This window comes from Gymnodraco acuticeps, unplaced genomic scaffold, assembly GCF_902827175.1.
Source record: "Gymnodraco acuticeps unplaced genomic scaffold, fGymAcu1.1, whole genome shotgun sequence".
In the NCBI taxonomy this organism is placed as follows: domain Eukaryota; kingdom Metazoa; phylum Chordata; class Actinopteri; order Perciformes; family Bathydraconidae; genus Gymnodraco; species Gymnodraco acuticeps.
In genome coordinates, this window is record NW_022990513.1 from 2,534,781 (window position 1) to 2,556,648 (window position 21,868).

General features: G+C 41.9%; 1 protein-coding gene across 1 annotated transcript in view; it reads right to left on the minus strand.

The window, feature by feature from the left end:
* Nucleotides 1-21,868, minus strand: part of LOC117553272 (aminopeptidase Ey) — a 152,876-nt gene that overhangs the window by 109,750 nt on the left and 21,258 nt on the right. The window contains exon 3 of the mRNA XM_034227145.1: nt 7,582-7,698. Coding sequence (XP_034083036.1) covers nt 7,582-7,698 — 117 coding nt within the window. The remainder of the gene's footprint in view (nt 1-7,581; nt 7,699-21,868) is intronic.

Here is a 21,868-nt window from a genome sequence, read left to right on the forward strand (position 1 = left end):
CTAGTGTCAGCAGAAAGTATTAAAAGTAATGATTACAAAAAAATGCAAAAAATAAATAAAAAAATATATAAAATATATTTTAAGATCATGTTTAATCATCTGATTCGTCTGTACATTGCTGTTTTAGTCTGTGTTCTTCTAATTAGTGTCTACAGTGTGTGCCTATTGGGCTGTTTAGAGCCATGTGGGACAAAACCCGATCCTGCCCCTCCCTCTCCCTGTTTAAGTCAATGGTGACTGTAAAAACTACACTGCGCATGCTCAGAGTATTGTCCTATTTAATGTGTGTGGCAAAAAAATAATGACCATAGGGGCATAGTGCTGCCATCCAGTGGCGGCGCCAGAGATTTTCTCTAGGGGGTGCTGTGGGGTAGCTTGACGTTTCATAGAGGGTGCTCAAACATTTAGGGTTTCCCATTAATGCACCAGCGCTACAGTTGAATTTTCTACTGCAACACTCCCCACGCACACACACACAGTGCACCCGCGACTGTTACAATGAAGGCTCGATAATCAGCTCACGGCATATAGGCAGGGGTAAAGTGCTATTTTTACAAGTGGGGAGCGGACCTCACCTCCTCTAGGAGGGTCCTCACCTCCTCTAGGGGGGTCCGGGGGCTAGCTCCCCCGGGAAGATTTGTTGTTACATATTTAAGTTAAAAGCATCAATCTGGTGCACTTTGAGAGCAACATTAAGAGATCTATGGATACATCTCAACACCCATACGAAACAGAACTGTCAACAGATTTTCTATTTCTTTATAGATATTTTACAAATCACTCCCCTTTTAAAACAAACCGTTTGAGACCCACTGAGATAACTAGACTAAAGTTAACTATCTAAACACTGAGAGAGTCCTTTACTTCACCTGAGTTGAGGTTACCGGAGACTCTCAGTCTGACAGGAGAGAGTTCTCCCTCCACCTTGTTGTTGAAAAAGCTCCTTATATCCATTAGCTTGGCTAGCTAGCACCAGATGCTAACCACAACGATCTCCGGTAGATACCCCACTGGTGCGCGAGGCGAGCTCTCTCGCTCGCTCGCGCACGCACGCACACAAAATGGCTCGTGCCACCACACCACACACACACACACACACACACACACACACCACACACACACACACACACACACACACACACACACACACACACACACACACACACACACACACACACACACACACACACACACACACACACACACACACACACACACACACACACACACACACACACACACACACACACACACACACACACACACACACACACACACCACACACACACACACACACACACACACACACACACACACACACACACACACACCACACACACACACACACACACCACACACACACACACACACACACACACACACACACACACACACACAGAGCAGGGCTTGAATGAAACACAGAGACCCAGAAGTAAGCTACTTGTACTCACGAGGCCTATTATGTGCAGAATCCCTCTCGCTTTCAGTTGGTTTTGATTGAGTGTCCACACGTGGTCGTTTAAGGACTAAAAAACGATCAATTTTTCACTTTTCTGTTAGCAAATCATTTGGCGCTCTAGCTAACAGGAAGTCAATCAAGTGTCACAAAGTAATTTAGCCTATGGGTAGGTCAAAAATCGAATGGGTGCTGACCATTGGCCTAATCATATCACCTGTGTTGGCTTTATGTTTTTGGTCAAAAATGTGTTTATTTCACATATGCATTGATGTAATCAATAATATTTCTAATTTAATTTAATAAAAATAATAATAATAATTAAAAAAAAAACAAAAAAAAACACATATTTATTGGGGGTGCTTAGGCAATCCTGGGGGGTGCTTCAGCACCCCCTAGCTCCCCCCTGGCGCCGCCCCTGCTGCCATCCCCACCATACGTCATCTCACATAATTCAGAGCTGATTGGCTGTACAAGTACGTGTGCCGCGAAAAGTGTGGTGTGTGAAGAGGAGGAGAGAAAGCTGCAGTGAGGCGTCCTACAACCCGGAAATAAACTGCGCATGGCTTCCCTCCACAAAAAAGCAATGATATTTCTCCATAGGATTTTAGAAAATAGCTCAAAATAAGATCTGTGGGAAACAAACCTGTTAGATAAATGCACGTTTTGTTCAGCCGGATAATATCCACATGTCTACCCTACTTTTATAATTTTCGAATCATAAATCTATTGATTAGATCAGATTTATGATTTATAATTTATGAATTTTACAAAAAAGTAATAGAGATTTTTGTCCAGAAGGATAGGCAAATGGACTTCATCTTCATGTCAAGGTAAGACTGCAATTTGATTGAAAATGGGATCTTACTAAGAGAGAACAATTCAATATTTAAATGATACAATTACATTTTTTGGGTATCCTTTTGTTGAACTGTCTGTTTAAAATTAATTGAAGCATCAGACAAAAAAAGCTTTTGAAAATAATATTATATTTAGATTTAGGTCAAAATATAATATTTGTAAACCTGAAGAGTCAGCCTCACCAGCCATGAACCTCACTGCAGAAGCTTATATATAGACATCTAAGTTTTGTGTGCCCCACCACTTTTGTACATATAAAAACGCCACTGACTGTAAGGTAGCTTCTAGCTTCATGTTGAACAGTAAGTCAACATTTCCCAGAGAGCTTTCTTTGAAATCACCAGGTAACGCTAAAAAACATTACATTTAGATTGCATGACAAAGTGTTTATTTAATATATCTGGCTAGCTATAGCTACTTGCTAACGGTTTAGCTTACCCGCGCGATTCAAAGTAACGTCAACGTAGCTATAATGTATGCTTTGCTTACATGTTCGCATAACTTGTAAGTTTACTGACATGTACATACCTTGTTCACCTGGCTCAGGTGGTGGCTCTGGGGTTGTTGTGTGAGCCATCACTTGAGAATTGCCATCTTCAGAAACTCCGCGTCCGCGGCTGACAGTTTAAAGTGTAAACACTGTCACAGAGGAGAGGTACGTATGACTTCCGGTTTCGCTATGAGTGGTCGCATTTTCGTGAGCTCCCGCTTTGGCGGTTATTCCTCACGATTTTTTACATATTTCATCCTCCTGACAATATGGATTATGGACTCCTACCTCAACTCATCAATGAGGCAACATCACTTAGAGAAGGAGAGTAATGAAAGCGGGGATAAAATGAACCACAATGACTTTTACCTTCTCAACGGCTGGGAAAGGAAACACCTCGCTTTTGGAAGTGCACGCATTCATGCATTATTAACTGCAAACCCGACGCGAAAGTACTTACCCCCGTCAGGCAAACTAGACCGAAGAAGTATGATCGTCTTGGTCTTATTGTTAGCGGGAGACATCCATCTGAATCCGGGCCCGGTGCAAACAAGAAGCCAGTCCTGCAGGCTCGAGGAGCTAGCATCACAATTAGCATCAGAACTAGCATCTCTTCCGCTGCAGCAACAACTACGCGACAACAGAGACCGTGGAGACAGCGGAGACCGAGGAATTAACGGAGACTTCGAGATTCCCCCGGGGACGCCTCGGCAGACAGACACGCATGAGGCAGTGACGAGAGGAAGAGAACCGAGATCCGAGGGAACAAATATCCGCCATGTTGTTAGCCACCCTGCTAGCATATCAACGGCTAAAGCTACAACGGAGCTTCCCTCCCCCCCCACCACCCGACCGCTCCAAACACCACGGCAGGCCTCAAGCCGGTTGCTGTAACGGACAAAGACAAATATCTGCAAGCTGATGACATTGTGCATCTAAGCAACAAAAATGGACTACATATTTTTCATCTGAACACTAACAGCCTGAGACACAAACTGGCTGAACTCTGGCAGCTATTCATGAACGGTAAGGCAAGCATATTATGCTTTTCTGAGACCAAATTGGACAATTCCATTACAGATTCAGAGATTGAAATTGAAGATTATCTTGTAGTGAGAAGGGACAGGAACGTGAATGGAGGTGGTGTCTGCATGTACATACATAAAGACACCAATTTCAAAAACCGTACTGACCTGCATCATGAAAATATTGAATCTGTGTGGGTTGAAATTATTTTTGACAATGCTAAATCTGTAATAGTCGGGACAATCTATAGACCACCGAAACAGAGTGACTTTTATGATACATTAGATGGGTGTTTGGCTGATGTGGGGGATGTAGAGACAATTATTATTGGAGACTGGAACACGGATATGCAACGTAAAGACACGTCCGTCTTCAAGTCCTTCAGTAGGATTTGTGATCTGCACGGCTTCAGCCAGCTAATCACCCAACCCACCCGGGTATGTGAAACAACACAAACTACCATTGATCTCATTCTGACCTCTGACAAGTCCAGGGTCTCCAGTAAAGGGGTTATAGCATGCGGGTTAAGTGATCATTATATGATATTCTGTACCCGCAAAAAGCTAAAACAAAGGGCCGGCTGTCACAAAACAGTCATATCTAGAGACCTCAAAAACTACTCTAGCGAGGCCTTTAACCTAGAACTGGAGAGCCTGGACTGGTCAGATGAGCTCAGTGGTACACAAGTTGAAGAAACATGGCTTGGTTTCAAAAACAAATTCTCTGCAATACTCAATGATTTGGCCCCCCTAAGAACAACCAGGGTAAAAAATCGCGCTGAGCCGTGGATGCACTCCGGCATACTGACCGCCATGAAAACCAGAGACAAAAAATGCTCTGAGTTTCATAAAAGTCAGTCAATGCTTTCCAAAAGCACGAGCAGTGAACTCCAGGCCCACGTGACTGAACTAAAAATTGAAAGAAACAGACTAAGAAATTACGTAAGCTCCATGATCAAAACTGCCAAAAAGAATTTCATCAATGTCAAAACTGAGGAAAACAAAAATAAACCCCGTGAACTTTGGAAATTACTCAATAACCAGCTTGGCTGCAGTAAAAAAACTCAAAACGAGATTTTCTAACTAAAACATAAAGACAGATAACAGGCTCATCACAGAAAAACTGGATGTGGCCAAGTACTTGAACATTTTTTTCACAAACACAGCCACAACTCTTGTAAATAAATTACCCTCCCACTCAGGGCTTTTTGGAGTAGATCACATCATGACCTACTACAAAAACCTAGGGGTACGCAAAGATGATTTCAGTCTAGCAAGGGTAACAACAGCAGAGGTACTCATTAAACTGAGCGCCCTCCAACCTAACAAGGCCACTGGCCACGACAATATCCCCTCCAAATTCCTCAGAGACACAGCAACCGCCATCTCACCAGTCATAGCTCACATAATTAACCTCTCCATAAAACAGGGAAAAGTACCCAAAGACTTCAAAATTGCAAGAGTAACCCCCCCTGCACAAAAAGGGCAGCAAATTGGACCCAGGCAACTACCGCCCTGTTTCTATACATACCTCCATCTCGAAAGTCATGGAAAAAATAGTATATGAACAGGTCGAAAAGTACCTCACGGAAAATAAACTAATCTATGAATTTCAATCTGGCTTTAGAACATCCCACTCCACTGACACATGCCTTCTTTATTTGAGCGACCACATCAAACAAGAGGTGGACGAGGGCAAGTACTGCGGCACGGTGATGCTGGACCTACAAAAGGCTTTCGACACTGTCAATCACCCCATTCTGATTGACAAGCTAAAAGCAATTGGTTTTGATAAACTATCGGTGAGCTGGATGCAATCCTACCTGGAGGGGAGAGAACAGATGGTGGAGGTAAACGGTACTCTGTCCCCCCCCTCCCAGTGAGCTGTGGTGTTCCATAAGGAAGCATATTAGGTCCGTTACTGTTCCTAATTTATGTAAATGACATGTCATCAGCATGTGACTGCAACTTGTTCCTGTTCGCGGACGACTCAGCCCTGCTGGTCTCTGACAGGAACAGGTTGCAGGTTGAAAAAACCCTCAGCTCCGAGCTCGGCAGAATCTGCACCTGGCTCGCCGATAATAAATTATCATTACACCTGGGTAAAACAGAGTCCATTCTCTTCGGTTCGAAACATAATCTCAGCAAATCCGACGACTTCTCAGTTGCAGTGGGCAACATTATTGTCACAAGTAAGAAGGAAATTACATACCTAGGATCTATTCTTGAGGCAAACCTCTCCTGTGACAAAATGGCATCCAATGTAATAAAAAAAGTCAATCAAAGAACTAGATTCCTATACCGGATCTCCTCTCTGGTAAACAAAAACACCCTGAAAACTCTGGCAGGAGCACTCATTCAAGGGTACTATGACTATGCTTGCACGTCATGGTACCATAGCACCTCCAAGGCGCTAAAAATAAAACTTCAAACATCGCAAAATAAACTGGTCAGACTACTGCTTGACCTTTCATCTAGAACCCACCTCACCTCTGCCCACTTTGACAACCTAGGATGGCTTAGAGTAGACGACAGAGTACAGCTACTTGCAATGGGCCTGGTCTACAAGATCCACTACACCTCTATGGTACCCATGTACATGTCAAAATTCTTCCCAAAGGTCAAGGAATACCATGATCATAACACCAGAGGGAGCTCCACAAATCATGTGAAACCCAGATTTGGCACAAAAAGGGGGAATACACGTTTCGCAATGATGCCACATCAAGGTGGAACGCTCTTCCCACAACTGTAAAGGAAAGTAAAACTATACTTACCTTCAAAACCTCTCTTAAAGAGCACCTTCGGGGGAGAGCATTGCAAAACTGGCCCCGGTAATGGTACAAATCTCAACCTGTCGTTCAATGGACAGCTTCCCCCCCCCATCTATGTATATACTCGCATTTTAGACTCTGTTACTAACTGTATATCTGTAGACTTGGTATGTCTTAAATGTCCGGTTAGGATGTATTAGAACGAAATGTAAAATGAAAATTGTAAATAAGCAATCTGTATGTAAAAAACACCTGTATGTAAATTGTAAATAAGCCATCTGTATGTCAAATATGTCTTATATGTCTTAAATGACATGATGAATTGGAAATGGGGGACCCTGATGTAAACAATACGAAAGTCTTTCTCTGGTCTGCATCCCCTTAACAATTGTATGTTTTGAGCTGTACTGTACTGTACCCAATATACAAGCTGTTAATAAACTTTTCAATCAATCAATCAATCAGTACGTACCTGTCAGCCAATAAAACACGTTTATTTCCATGCAACTCTCTGATTGGTCTGGTGGTGTCTTGCCTCTGTTGCATTCACCGAACACGGGAAATTACAATTCTACCGTCCTCTAGGTAAAGTACGGTTAATGCATTATATTATCGAGGGAGAATTTGTCCGGGGCTAAAGAAAAAACATCCGGGGCTTTATTTCGATCTGTCTGTCCACAAAAACTGAAAGATTGACATTAAAGTTGACATTGAACTCAACGCAACACTGAAGAGGTTTGTCATTTTAGCAATCCCCAACAATGACCAGAGACTTCAGCTTCTCAGAGACTACATACTGTGTGTGTGTGTGTGTGTGTGTGTGTGTGTGTGTGTGTGTGTGTGTGTGTGTGTGTGTGTGTGTGTGTGTGTGTGTGTGTGTGTGTGTGTGTGTGTGTGTGTGTGTGTGTGTGTGTGTGTGTGTGTGTGTGTGTGTGTGTGTGTGTGTGTGTGTGTGTGTGTGTGTGTGTGTCCTACCTGAAGCGATCAGCCGGGCAGTGTGTGTGTTGTTCAGCTTGGTGTAGTTGAGTTTGTTGGAGTGGATCAGGATCAGATTTGTTTCTTCCATACACTCAAACTCCACAGTTGATTGGCCTGGTGTATACATGGAAATAAAAAATACATTTTTATGTCAAATGAACTTTTTCATGGCTGTAAAAAAATAAAAAGGAGTCCCAAGTATCGAGAGACCCCTTAAATGTGAGAGAAAAAACATCATATGTTAGCAGGAGCTAGGCTAATGGTTGAGATGCTAGGCAACCATCCTCGTCCTCGGGATGTGAACGGACATTGTTTTCCTACATTGGCTTGACCCATGTGAATCTGCATGTTGTGTAAATTGTCAGTGGTGTAAAGTAACTAAGTACTTTACTTTAGTACAATTTTGAAGTACTCGTACATTACTTGAGTATTTAAATGTGTTGCTACCATAGGGTTGCTACTTTGTACTGTTACACCACTACATTCATTTAATCCCTTTAGTTACTTTGCAGATGTGGATGAATGATGTGAAATATAATCAAGTCTTAAATCAGACTTTAGTTCCACCTGGAGTAAATTCACAAATCAAATCAAGTTTTATTTATATAGCACATTTATAAACGATTTTTGGTCGAGCCAAAGTGCTGTACATATGATAAAATTAGCCTACAGTAGAGACACTTTACAGCAAATACATCAGCACAGATTGTTCAGAATATCAGTATGAGAAAAACAACACCCTCTATCCTTAGACCCTCTGTCCTTAGACCCTCACATCGTACAAGGAAAAACTTCCAGAGAAAGTAGGCTAACTGTATTCCGCTGGCGTTACATTTGAAAAACGAGTAATCTGATTACAGTTACTTTCGTAAACCTGAAGTGAATACATTTTGGAATACTTATTGGAATTATTGGTGGAAAAGTTTCCTCACAAAATGTAATATTCATTACCGGCAGAACTGTGTGCACACTGCACAGTAGTGATGTGTCCGTCCCATTTGACATTCCTGCCCTCCCCAATAAACACGTTTTTTTATTATTTATAAAAATTAAAAAATATATAATTGTATTTTTTTAATTATAAACTGTGAACTTTTATGCTGCGATGTATGTGATGTCAGAACAAAAACAAAAAATCGCAGGCTACGTCAAATAAATGCATGTGTCTGTTGTGATTTGTGATTCGTCCCCATATAGACCAATCACAGCGTCACACTCTGCCTACCTATTCTGGATTTGTTTATTGTGCATTCTGTAGACTCCCATTTCTGTTTGAATTAGAAAATGGACATCAAAAATGGGCTTAAAAGGTCTAAGGATTTATTAAATGAAATAGCGATGAAAGAACTGCAGCCGATGGTGCTGCTGGCGACCCCTGCACCTGCTGTTGCAACACATCCTCACTCCCAGGTCGGCCTATGTTGACGTTATGTCAAGTCCTGTGTCGGCTTTTTCCAACGCAAGGGGGGGGGCCTTAGCGTCCATTTTCAACGCAAGGGGGGGGGCCCTTAGCGTCCATTTTCAGCTTTCCGGGATGTCCATATGCTTCTATGGACGCTCATGGAAGCACGGCGTTCGTTTGTGTCGACTGCCCTTAAAGGCAATGTGAGCGTCCCATTCTCATTGGATAACGGAGAATTGTACACCCGGAAGTAAGTATTCCCCTTACTGTCGATTGATTTTACAGTGATATCTGCACTACTCATCGACTAAAAAACACCAGATTATCCTTGTTAATTACACAACATTGATTGGTTTAAATTGTGTGCAATGCTTTTGTATTTTTCCCCTTCGATTCGGAGAACAAATATTTTTTCGGAGTAAAGGATGGCAGAAGACACTCCACTACCCAGAATTCCCAGCTATCGTTTGGACTACACCATGTGCTCTGTTTGACAAACCCCGTGATAGTCCTCAAGCTCTGTGATTGGAGAGTGTGCTCCGAGGGTTACGCCGAGCCTCGGACGGCAAAATGTCCAAAACTGGATTTGAACGGGACCACCGCGTCCCCCCCCCTCCCCCACCCCCACCCCCACCCCGTCCCCCGAAAGTAAAACTATACTTACCTTCAAAACCTCTCTTAAAGAGCACCTTCGGGGGAGAGCATTGCAAAACTGGCCCCGGTAATGGTACAAATCTCAACCTGTCGTTCAATGGACAGCTTCCCCCCCCCCATCTATGTATATACTCGCATTTTAGACTCTGTTACTAACTGTATATCTGTAGACTTGGTATGTCTTAAATGTCCGGTTAGGATGTATTAGAACGAAATCTAAAATGAAAATTGTAAACAAGCAATCTGTATGTAAAAAAAACACCTGTATGTAAATTGTAAATAAGCCAGCTGTATTTCAAATATGTCTTATATGTCTTAAATGATATGATGAATTGGAAATGGGGGACCCTGATGTAAACAAGACGAAAGTCTTTCTCTGGTCTGCATCCCCTTAACAATTGTATGTTTTGAGCTGTACTGTACTGTACCCAATATACAAGCTGTTAATAAACTTTTCAATCAATCAATCAATCAATCCCCAGAACTACACATGCTGGCTATTCTGTTTCGCAACATGTTCTCTATCTATGGCACGTCTCTACTGGGAGTTGTAGTTTTAAAAGACGTTTTCGTATTTCCCATAATAAGAAGTTGCCAGTATTAAACTGTGTACATCCCTGGAGGTTTAGGGGATAGGAAACACTCACATTTAAAACATATAATTAATAAATGGGTGAAAATTGCTTGTGCCCATAATGGGCAGCATTAATATATATACACACATGCCAGCTAAGGTCAGAAGAGCTTTATTTAACAGCTGGTCTTATGTTTGTGACCCCTGTTGTTAATTGATAACATTACATTACATTAATTGATAAGCCTGAAACATGCACTTGTCAAGGTTCAGAGGCACATTTTGCAAATATGGCAGTAGCCATCGATCAGCTTAAGATATACTTTATTGATCCCAAGTTGGAACATTTGCGTTACATCAGCATGTGTAACAGTTGTAAATATGCAGTGGTGTTTATTTGTAAATCATTTAGTATAATCACACAAATTCTGTGTTTTATATTCAACAATTCTGTGTTCTTTATTTATTGATTGTTCAATACCTGACAAGGCCGGAGATGAAATATCTACATACATCTTATAAGAGTATAATACATTATGTATAATATCAGTTAAAATAAGTGCTTCAACATAGTTAACATTGCTGGAGGTACGCACAAATATTGATAGATGTCTTGTAATGCACTATTGAGGAACCTGCGACCCAAGTTTTTCATTCAATGCAGAACTACACCATAGTTGTGTAGGCCTATATGATATGTCAATAAACCTTAGCAAATCTTGAAATCTTGAAAGGGATGTGCAAAATAGTCATTATATACAGTCTTTAATTAACTATTAGTAGAGAATAACGAGTAATTAATATACTTTATAGGGATCTTATTAATGTCTAATAATAAAAATAATGAAATTCAATAACCTGCTTTAACCACTTGGTGTCCCTTTATATCAGCTCTGCACCTTTATGGTGTAAATACAGCCTATCTACCAATTGGATCAAATATAAAAGTCAGCCGAATTAGTGTTGATACTGCAAGGAGACGTATTGTGTGAAAGAAATGTAAGATGTTGTTTAATGGCTGATATATTTATGATCCACGTCACGTTTTCAGTTCCTCATGTTTGTCTAGAAGTCTGCTCATCAGGGCTCTATAAATACAGAACTACGGCAGATATGTAATATTTAATGCAGCTGAACCGTGTATTACAATGCCGTTATGTGATGACTTTCAAAGAGAAAAGCAAGCACACTCGGAATAAAGTATTATTTTATTTAAAAAAAACGTTTTCGGTCTGTTTCCGGTATTTGTTAATGACGATGTGCTGTGAGATGTGAGACTGGAATTGCACAGGGGAAAATAACGTATCTTTAGATGCGGAGTTTGTTAAACTAATACGTTTTCGCTGTGGACCAACACTATACATTGACGGGGAAGGGGGTAGCAATAAAGATAACACCATTAAACAGTTACACAACATAACAGAATTAATATCGATAGCAGCGTCCCTAGCAACCACCTTGGTAACAATGAAAACGTTCTATGGACGCAATTTCCTGAAGTAATCTTCGTAATAACTAGCAAACTAAAGATCATGTACATCCACTGCACACATAATCTGAAATAACAACTCATATTTCTCGCATCAAATGACATCAAAACGCATTTTAATGGCCAAACTAACTTTAAAATAGGCATTTTCCACCGAGAATAAAACGAAGTTCGGCCATGTTTTTTTTTCTGCAGGGAGAAATTTGAAGATCACGTGACATCGAACAGAGCACATGGTGTAGTCCAAACGATAGCTTGGGATTCTGGGTAGTGTAGTGTCTTCTGCCATCCTTTTACTCCGAAAACATATTTGTTTCTCCGAATCGAAGGGGAAAAATACAAAAGCATTGCACACAATTTAAACCAATCAATGTTGTGTAATTAACAAGGATAATCTGGTGTTTTTTAGTCGATGAGTAGTGCAGATATCACTGTAAACTCAATCGACAGTAAGGGGAATACTTACTTCCGGGTGTACAATTATCCGTTATCCAATGGAGGATTGGAATGGACGCTCACATTGCCTTTAAGGGCAGCCGACACAAACGAATGCCGTGCTTCCATGAGCGTCCATAGAAGCATATGGACATCCCGGAAAGCTGAAAATGGACGCTAAGGGCCCCCCTCTTGCGTTGAAAATGGACGCTAAGGCCCCCCCCCCTTGCGTTGGAAAAAGCCGACACAGGACTTGACATAACGTCAACATAGGCCGACCTGGGAGTGAGGATGTGTTGGCTGTTGCAGCAGCACGCCTTAATGTCACAAGCTTGACCTCGGCAAACCCCGGGGCTGAGTTAGCGATGATCTTGGGGTTAATAAACCCAAGCAGGTGAAGCTGGATCGTTATCCAGGGAGATTGTTTTCAGGAAAGAAGCGCACTTTTGCCGCTGCATGGTACACAACAGACCATGGCTTGAAGATTTGTTAAAAGCAGACGCAGCCTTTTGTTTCCCCTGTAGACAGTTTAAGTAAATACGTCTTCATCTGATGCGGCTTTTACTGTCAAAGGTTTTTGCGACAGGAAACACGCATTACAGACTGATAAAGGACTGCTAAGGCATGCCGTATCAAAAGAACACATTTCATGTGAGCGATTGTGGAGAGAGAGACAGATACGCGAGGAAACATATAAGGAAATTAGAACTTTGGTGCAGATCAGCTGGCACGGAGCCGTTATTACGTGTCAGCTGTCATTGATATTATAGCTTTTTTAGCTGTCAACCAACTCCCTCTCAGAGGTGACTCGATTCACTCCACAGCATGTCCGAGTGCAGTGCATAGGAACATAAACCATGCCCAAGGCGGGCTAAACAGTTCAACGTCTCCGTCTCTACTATTTCTCTCCGAGTGCAGCGATGAGGAAGCTGCCATCCGTAACCAGTGTGCCTTGCTCGTGATTTACCAGTGTCTGTGCTGCCACGCACAACAATGTTTCAAAGTGGTTGCTACGTTGACCTTTATTTGTGTATGTTTGCGATAAGTGTGCGTCTTTACGCAATGCTGTTGGCCTTGCTGTTTGATATATATTGTGCCGCAGGCCCGCAGCACGTGACGGTTTTGTGTGCCCTCCCATGCAAATCATATGCCCTCCCTTTAGATTTGTTCTGGCGCCAGGTCTGCTATAGCTGCTCCGTTTATTCATGCAGTGACATGTAATATCCAAGGATTAGAGATGGTTGGATGCTGCTGTTTTGAGCATTGCAATATATTTATTTTCAATATGTTATTTATTTATGATCATCCTTAGGCTCAGCAAAGATTTGATGTCAGCTGTTGCTGTCTTTTTTTCTATAGTTAATACTGAAATACAGCCCTGCTGTTTTGTCAGGGCCTTTTCTTTAAATATAATTTTAAAATGTCCATTAGTTAATTAGTTAATTAGCCCCTTAGTTTAAATGTCTATGCTTAAGTTTGTATAGGTGTTGCTATCTGCTTTATGTAGCGTGGTTCTGCAAGTCAGTGCATTCACTAGGTGGTATCAGAGAGTTACACGGGTCTGTAAATGCAATGAAAACATTTGGCCACAGCAAATCGTTTATATTAAACATGTCATTTTTACTTTTGAATACTTCAGTACAAAGGATGTATTGAATAATTTAAGTGATATATGTGTACACATATACATCATTAGTCAAAACAGGGCTACATTTGATTGAATTATAAAAAGGTATAATATGTGGTAAACTGAAGAGCCGTTTGGGAGCCGAAAGAGCCGGCTCTTCTTGGTGAGCCGAGCCAAATGATCCGGCTCACCAAGAAGAGCCGGAATTCCCATCACTACTGCACGGCGCTGCAGCGTGTCTGTGAGCGAGAGAGAGATGCAGCATGTCTGTGAGGCCCCGCCCCCCGCACGCAGATGAGAGAGAGAGATCTCTTTTAAAATATATTGAAAGTTAGAAACGGAGATGGTTAGATAAAATGTGCAAGATAACGTTTATGTAGCATTTCTTTATTGTCGAAATGATGACATTTCATAACGGGATCAAATCAAAGTGAATGGCCTGCTGCTGCTGAATGCATGGGGCAAGTGACTGGAAACAGTTTTAAAAGTTATTACATCGTTTCAGATAATAAATAATAATGATAATTCATTCTATTTAGGGGCGCCTTTCAAAGCACCCAAGGACACCTTACAATTCATAACATATTCTAAGGAAAGGTTTTAAGACAGTACAAAGAATGCAGTCCGGGTGATGTGTTTTATGTGTGGTGCAGATGAGAGAGCTGTCCAGAATGACACCAAGATGTTGTGTTTGAGTTCTTGATAAGCCATTAAAACAGTAAAATACGTGTCTCCTGTTCACCAAAACATACCCATCTGTTATGGAAAAAGAAAGTATTCCAAAAGTAACTGAATACGTTACTTGTTTAAGACACGTAACTGTATTCTGATTACTTCCAGAGCATGTATTCAGTATTCAGTAACTTTTTACATTTACAAAGTAACCCTCCCAACCCGGCCTAGAAGTGATCCTTCGTTAGCGTGAAGAGTCTGCTAAGCTTTATGCGCTAGAGTACCCTGGAACCGAAACTCTGAAAGAACACGCCCATTGGCTACAAATCAATATATGATTGGTTGATCAAACTGTCAGTCCAAACATACGCTCTCATTCAGTGCAACGGCCAGGGCATTCTATCAGGATGTAGAATACCTTGGTTGAAGGATATTCTACCCAGAGACCCAGAACAAGATCTGATTGGTTGCTTTCTTTTCTAACACAAAACCACTGAAATGCGTAGTGCATGGTCCGAGAAGGACAAACAAATCAACGTAACACTGTAATATTACAGATCAACAACACAGATACCATTCTCATTTTATATACATTTTATTTATATAATTAAATCGATTTTTTGTTTGTTTTATCTGAGTGTTCCAGCGTATTCTCTGAATACCTTGAAGGCCCTGACGGTTCGCCACTGCTGCAAATATATACAAAACATGTCCATGATGTGTTTTGCTCAAAATACCAAACAGATCATGCATTTTGGACATCCCTCATATCCTTCTGTTTCTGCCCTGTTAGAAAAATTGAGCTAATTCCTGCTCAGAATTCTACAGAGAGATTCTCAGCTAAATGCTGCTGTGATGAAACGCTCTATCATATCATGTTCCACACCACATCAATGATTATTTCTGAAACAGTATGGAGCTCAAATGCTTTTTCTCTTGCGGGTTTACTACAAGGTGAGTTCCTTTTTTTATTTCCTGCTTTTTTACACATACTCTCTCCAGTTAGCTCTGAGTGTTAGCGAGGCTTGCTAATGTAAACAAAGACCATATAACGTCCAAAACACATCCTGCATTGTTTCTGATAGAAAGGTTTCTGATAGGGCCGTGGGCGTAAAGCCAGCCCACATTTCTGATATTACGTCGTATCGGCAGCAAGTCTGCATCAGCTTCCGTTGTTAATTTTCAGAGATTTTGAAACGGAGGAAAAGAGAAGGGTTTTGTTTTCTAACACTTTGTGAGTTCCCTAACAGACCGGAATACATATTTATGTATAAAATACATAAAAAAGTGCATTTTGCATGATAGGAGACCTTTAATGCATCAATAATTGTAATCAAAACATGTGATTCAAGATTCAGAGGTTTAATGTCATATCATATACACAACTACAGTGTAGTTTTATAATGAATGAAAACCTTTGGTCAGAGGTTCCTCAACAATGTAATTCCAAGACATAAAAAAATAACAACAATACAAATAGTGCAAGCTCAGGTGTTTAACAGCCTTATGGCCTGTGGGATGAAACTGTCCCTGAGTCTGGTGGTTTTAATCCTGATGCTACGGTAACGCCTGCCAGATGGCAGCAGAGACAACAGTTTAGTAATGGGGTGATGGGGGTCTTTTAAAATCCTGTGGGCTTTCTTCCTGAGCTGCTGGGAGTAGAGATCCTCCATGGATGGCAGCTCCGTCCTGGTGATACTGTCTATGTTGTACCTGTAGAAGGTCAGGATCCTCTCTATTGTGCACCTGTAGAAGGTCAGGATACTCCCTATGGTGCACCTGTATAAGGTCAGGATCCTCTCTATGGTGCACCTGTAGAAGGTCAGGATCCTCTCTATGGAGCACCTGTAGAAGGTCAGGATCCTCTCTATGGTGCACCTGTAGAAGGTCAGGATCCTCTCTATGGTGCACCTGTAGAAGGTCAGGATCCTCTCTATGGTGCACCTGTAGAAGGTCAGGATCCTCTCTATGGTGCACCTGTAGAAGGTCAGGATCCTCTCTATGGTGCACCTGTAGAAGGTCAGGATCCTCTCTATGGTGCACCTGTAGAAGGTCAGGATCCTCTCTATGGTGCACCTGTAGAAGGTCAGGATGCTCTCTATGGTGCACCTGTAGAAGGTCAGGATGCTCTCTATGGTGCACCTGTAGAAGGTCAGGATCCTCTCTATGGTGCACCTGTAGAAGGTCAGGATCCTCTCTATGGTGCACCTGTATAAGGTCAGGATCCTCTCTATGGTGCACCTGTAGAAGGTCAGGATCCTCTCTATGGTGCACCTGTAGAAGGTCAGGATCCTCCCTATGGTGCACCTGTATAAGGTCAGGATCCTCCCTATGGTGCACCTGTAGAAGGTCAGGATCCTCTCTATGGAGCACCTGTAGAAGGTCAGGATCCTCTCTATGGAGCACATGTAGAAGGTCAGGATCCTCTCTATGGTGCACCTGTAGAAGGTCAGGATCCTCTCTATGGAGCACCTGTAGAAGGTGAGGATCCTCTCTATGGAGCACCTGTAGAAGGTGAGGATCCTCTCTATGGTGCACCTGTAGGTCAGGATGCTCTCTATGGTGCACCTGTAGAAGGTCAGGATCCTCTCTATGGTGCACCTGTAGAAGGTCAGGATCCTCTCTATGGAGCACCTGTAGAAGGTCAGGATCCTCTCTATGGAGCACCTGTAGAAGGTCAGGATCCTCTCTATGGAGCACCTGTAGAAGGTGAGGATCCTCTCTATGGTGCACCTGTAGAAGGTCAGGATCCTCTCTATGGAGCACCTGTAGAAGGTGAGGATCCTCTCTATGGTGCACCTGTAGGTCAGGATCCTCTCTATGGTGCACCTGTATAAGGTCAGGATCCTCTCTATGGAGCACCTGAAGGTCAGGATGCTCTCTATGGTGCACCTGTAGAAGGTCAGGATCCTCTCTATGGTACACCTGTAGAAGGTCAGGATCCTCTCTATGGAGCACCTGTAGAAGGTGAGGATCCTCTCTATGGTGCACCTGAAGGTCAGGATACTCTCTATGGTGCACCTGTAGAAGGTCAGGATGCTCTCTATGGTGCATCTGTAGAAGGTCAGGATCCTCTCTATGGTGCACCTGAAGGTCAGGATACTCTCTATGGTGCACCTGTAGAAGGTCAGGATCCTCTCTATGGTGCACCTGTAGAAGGTGAGGATCCTCTCTATGGTGCACCTGTAGAAGGTCAGGATCCTCTCTATGGTGCACCTGTAGAAGGTGAGGATCCTCTCTATGGTGCACCTGTAGAAGGTGAGGATCCTCTCTATGGTGCACCTGTAGAAGGTCAGGATGCTCTCTATGGTGCACCTGTAGAAGGTCAGGATGCTCTCTATGGAGCACCTGTAGAAGGTCAGGATCCTCTCTATGGTGCACCTGTAGAAGGTGAGGATCCTCTCTATGGTGCACCTGTAGAAGGTGAGGATCCTCTCTATGGTGCACCGGTAGAAGGTCAGGATCCTCTCTATGGTGCACCTGTAGAAGGTCAGGATCCTCTCTATGGTGCACCTGTAGAAGGTCAGGATGCTCTCTATGGAGCACCTGTAGAAGGTGAGGATCCTCTCTATGGTGCACCTGTAGAAGGTGAGGATCCTCTCTATGGTGCACCGGTAGAAGGTCAGGATCCTCTCTATGGTGCACCTGTAGAAGGTCAGGATGCTCTCTATGGAGCACCTGTAGAAGGTCAGGATCCTCTCTATGGTGCACCTGTAGAAGGTGAGGATCCTCTCTATGGTGCACCTGTAGAAGGTGAGGATCCTCTCTATGGTGCACCGGTAGAAGGTCAGGATCCTCTCTATGGTGCACCTGTAGAAGGTCAGGATCCTCTCTATGGTGCACCTGTAGAAGTTGCAGAGTATCCTGGAGTCCATGTTGAACCTCCTCAGCCTGTGGAGGAAGGAGAGCCGCTGTCAAGCTGTTTTGGTGATGGTGGTGGTGTGATGAGTCCATTTCAGGTCCTCAGTGATGAGGACCCCGAGGAACCTGAAGCTGCTGACTCTCTCCACCGTAGTCCCATTGATGACGATGGGGGCGTGTCCCTCTCTCTGCTGCTTCCTGTAGTCCACAATCAGCTCCTTGGTTTTGCTGACGTTGAGATGGAGGTTGTTATCCTGGCACCAAGATGTCAGGTTTTCAACCTCTGTACGCCGTCGGTGATCAGGCCGTTGGAGCTGTGTGTGGCCACGCAGTCGTGTGTGAACAGGGAGTAGAGAAGACACTCACCACTCCGTAGTTTCAAAGCAGTGCTGCAGAGCTGAGTCTGACTCCTCACTCCAGCGCTGTATACTCCGGTGTCACCGGCCTGTCCCATTTGAGTTTCTGCCAAGTCTCACAAAAAAACGTGAAATAGCTACGTTGGTCCACAGGGCAAGACGTGGTATATTTAAGCAATAGCTCACAAACGGCCGTGGTATATGCTCATTATATCACAGCTAAGGGGCGTGGTTCGGGACGCGAAGCCCGACGCGAAGCCCCTCTGTGAATTGACAGCAGGACCACCAATCAGCTCCTATCTTCACCTCGCAGAGACGGCTAAAGGAGCTTCTTTCATTGAACCCTTCACATTCAAACAGAAACTGAACATGCAGATTCAAAGGATTTATTTATTTGGAAATGTCATTTTAAATAAAATTATTTTGGTAAAACTAATTAGTACCTTTTTTTATAACATCTTCAGAAACTACCTTTCCAACTTCTCATCAGTTGCCTGTCTTTGACTGTTACAGGTGTATACAGGTTCATGGTACAATGCATAAGCCTCATATAGTACATATATTACTTGGTTATAATAATTACAAAAGTCTACAAATTTAAAAGTAATAGTTGTATTGTTGAGGTTGAGCTTCCAAAGGGTTCAGTGGAAAGCAGTGGCGAACCGTGTCTATTCACAACTGGACCTTCTGTAGACACACACAAAACCACTCAAATGCATAGAGCATGGACCGAGAAAGACAAACAAATCAACGTAACACTGTAATATTACAGATCAACAACACAAATACCATTCTCATTTATTCATTTTATTTACATAATTAAATAAATGTTTGTGTTTGTTTTATATGAGTGTTTCAGGGTATTCTCTGAATACCTTGAAGGCCCTGGCGGTTCACCACTGGTGGAAAGTAACCCTGGGCTAAGGCTGTGTGGAGGAAATGGCAACATTTAAACTTGGTCGTAGGGGAGTCTGGAGACTAACATGTCAGTTTGAAGATTATAAGCAGGTCGTGCTCTCAACTGTTAACCTTTGAACACTGGCTTCAGTGAATTTTTAAGTTCTTATCATTCTGTTACAGAAGGGACTACATACATGGGACCAATTAATGTTATAAAGACCACTTGACCTAAGCTATGTGGATATGCCTAACTGGGTAGAATCACCAAATGGGGGAGCTCTAAAATAGGGAGAAACATGATGTTCAGTCATGTAACGGTTAGCTATTGAAATACTGATTCCATAGATGTGTCTCCCATCACCTAAAACCCCTGACTATTCTCTCAACTCAGTGTTTACATTCTTTAATACAAAGAAAATCAATAATATATTTAAAAACTACTAGTATAACAACAATATCTTTAAAAACTACTACTATAACAAATCACCTCTGGCAGAGAACTCTCTGCTCCATAGCTTCTCTTGGACTTAAAATCTCACTGTACATTTTACATTTATATATTCAGTTTAATATGTAATATTCCATCCCTCATAAACTTATGTTTTGTTTTTGTTATTTTTAATTTGTAAATTCAACATTTATTTTCTACTTTCTTTTTTATTTCTAGTCTTTTACATTTGTATTGTACAATGCCATGTATTTTATGCAGCTGCAACGCAAACATTTCCCAAATTGGGTTCAATAAAGTACTATCTTATCTTATCTTACAAGTCCCATTATATCAGCTGTGAACCGTTATGCAAAACCACGAAATCATGTGTTATAGTTCATTTTGGGTATGCAAAAAGGTGTAAAATATAGCCTATAGACCGATTGGATCAAATATAAAAGTCAGCCGAATTACTATTGATACTGTAAAGAGACGTATTGTGTGAAGAGAAATCGAAGATGTTGTTTATTTGCTGATATATTTGTTATCCACGTCATGCATTCAGTTTCGTTATCAGAGTTCTTCCAGTTTGTCCAAAAGTCTTGCAGGGCTCTATAAATAAAGAACTACGGCAGATATGTAATATTTAATGCAGCCAAACCGTTTATTACAATGCAGTTATGTGATGACTTTCAAAGAGAAAAGCAAGCACATGCGGAATGAAGTATTATTTTCTTTTTAAAAACTGTTTTCGTATTTTCTATCGCATAAACACCATATCCCAAAGTGCATTGCGACTAAAACATCCAATCAATGAGCTTCAGCGATAGCTGAGGATTATGGGTAGCGTAATGTTTCCGGCTTTCCAAAATTCTGAAAAAGGAATGTGTCTCTCAAACCAGAAACGGAAAAACACAAAAGCATTTCACACAATTTAAACCAATTAATAATAGGACAAACTGATGTTTTTTAGTTGATGACTGCAGATATCACTGTAAAATCAGTGAGGGGAATTATATGCGTCCCTAGCAACCACCTTAGTTACTATGAAAACGCTAAGACCGGAAATACTGTTTTCACCTGGTGAGAGTGGACGATGGACGCTGGTCAATAGAAATGAATAGGGGGAAAGACGTATCAATCTCACAATTTCAGGGGGTGCGCGTAGAGCAAACACTTTGAAATACGTAGAATATACACGTCCTCCTGGTGGGACCTCAAATAATCTTCGTAATATCTATACTATAGATCCTACACAGCCACTGGACGTTGATTTTAAAAGTACAATATACACTTCTCGCTAGAATTTGAATCGAAAAGCATGGCCAATGGCCAAACTATCCTACAATTTAGGATTTTCCACAAAAAATAAATCGGATGTCCGCCGTGTTTATTTTTTCTCACGCTGGTCAAGTTTACGATCATGTGACATGGACACTGGTCATTAGAAATTAATAGGAAAACAAGTAGCATGTTCCTGCAATGCCGGAGACTGCAGTTTCAGGACCACATGTGACTACCCGATTTGCATGTCTGCCCGATTTGCAAGCGCAAGTTGGTCTGCCATATTGGACAGCTACGTACGGCAACCCAAATAGGACATTTGACGTCCGTACTGATCTTATAACAGAGTTTTGTTCTTGAATCAACTTTTTTGTATGAAAAGTAATTTCCCTTTAAAATAAATCTCAACAGAAAAAGTTTGGCCAGACTAATACATTTCTAATGTTAAATACATTAAAACAATTCACAGTTAAAAATTAGATATAAACTATTAATGCCATAAATGATTGCATACATTTACAGTTTCTTATCAGTGTGATAGCTGTCAAACATTAGTTAAATCCATTTCTCACTTATTCTAATAATGTACTTAACCCACTT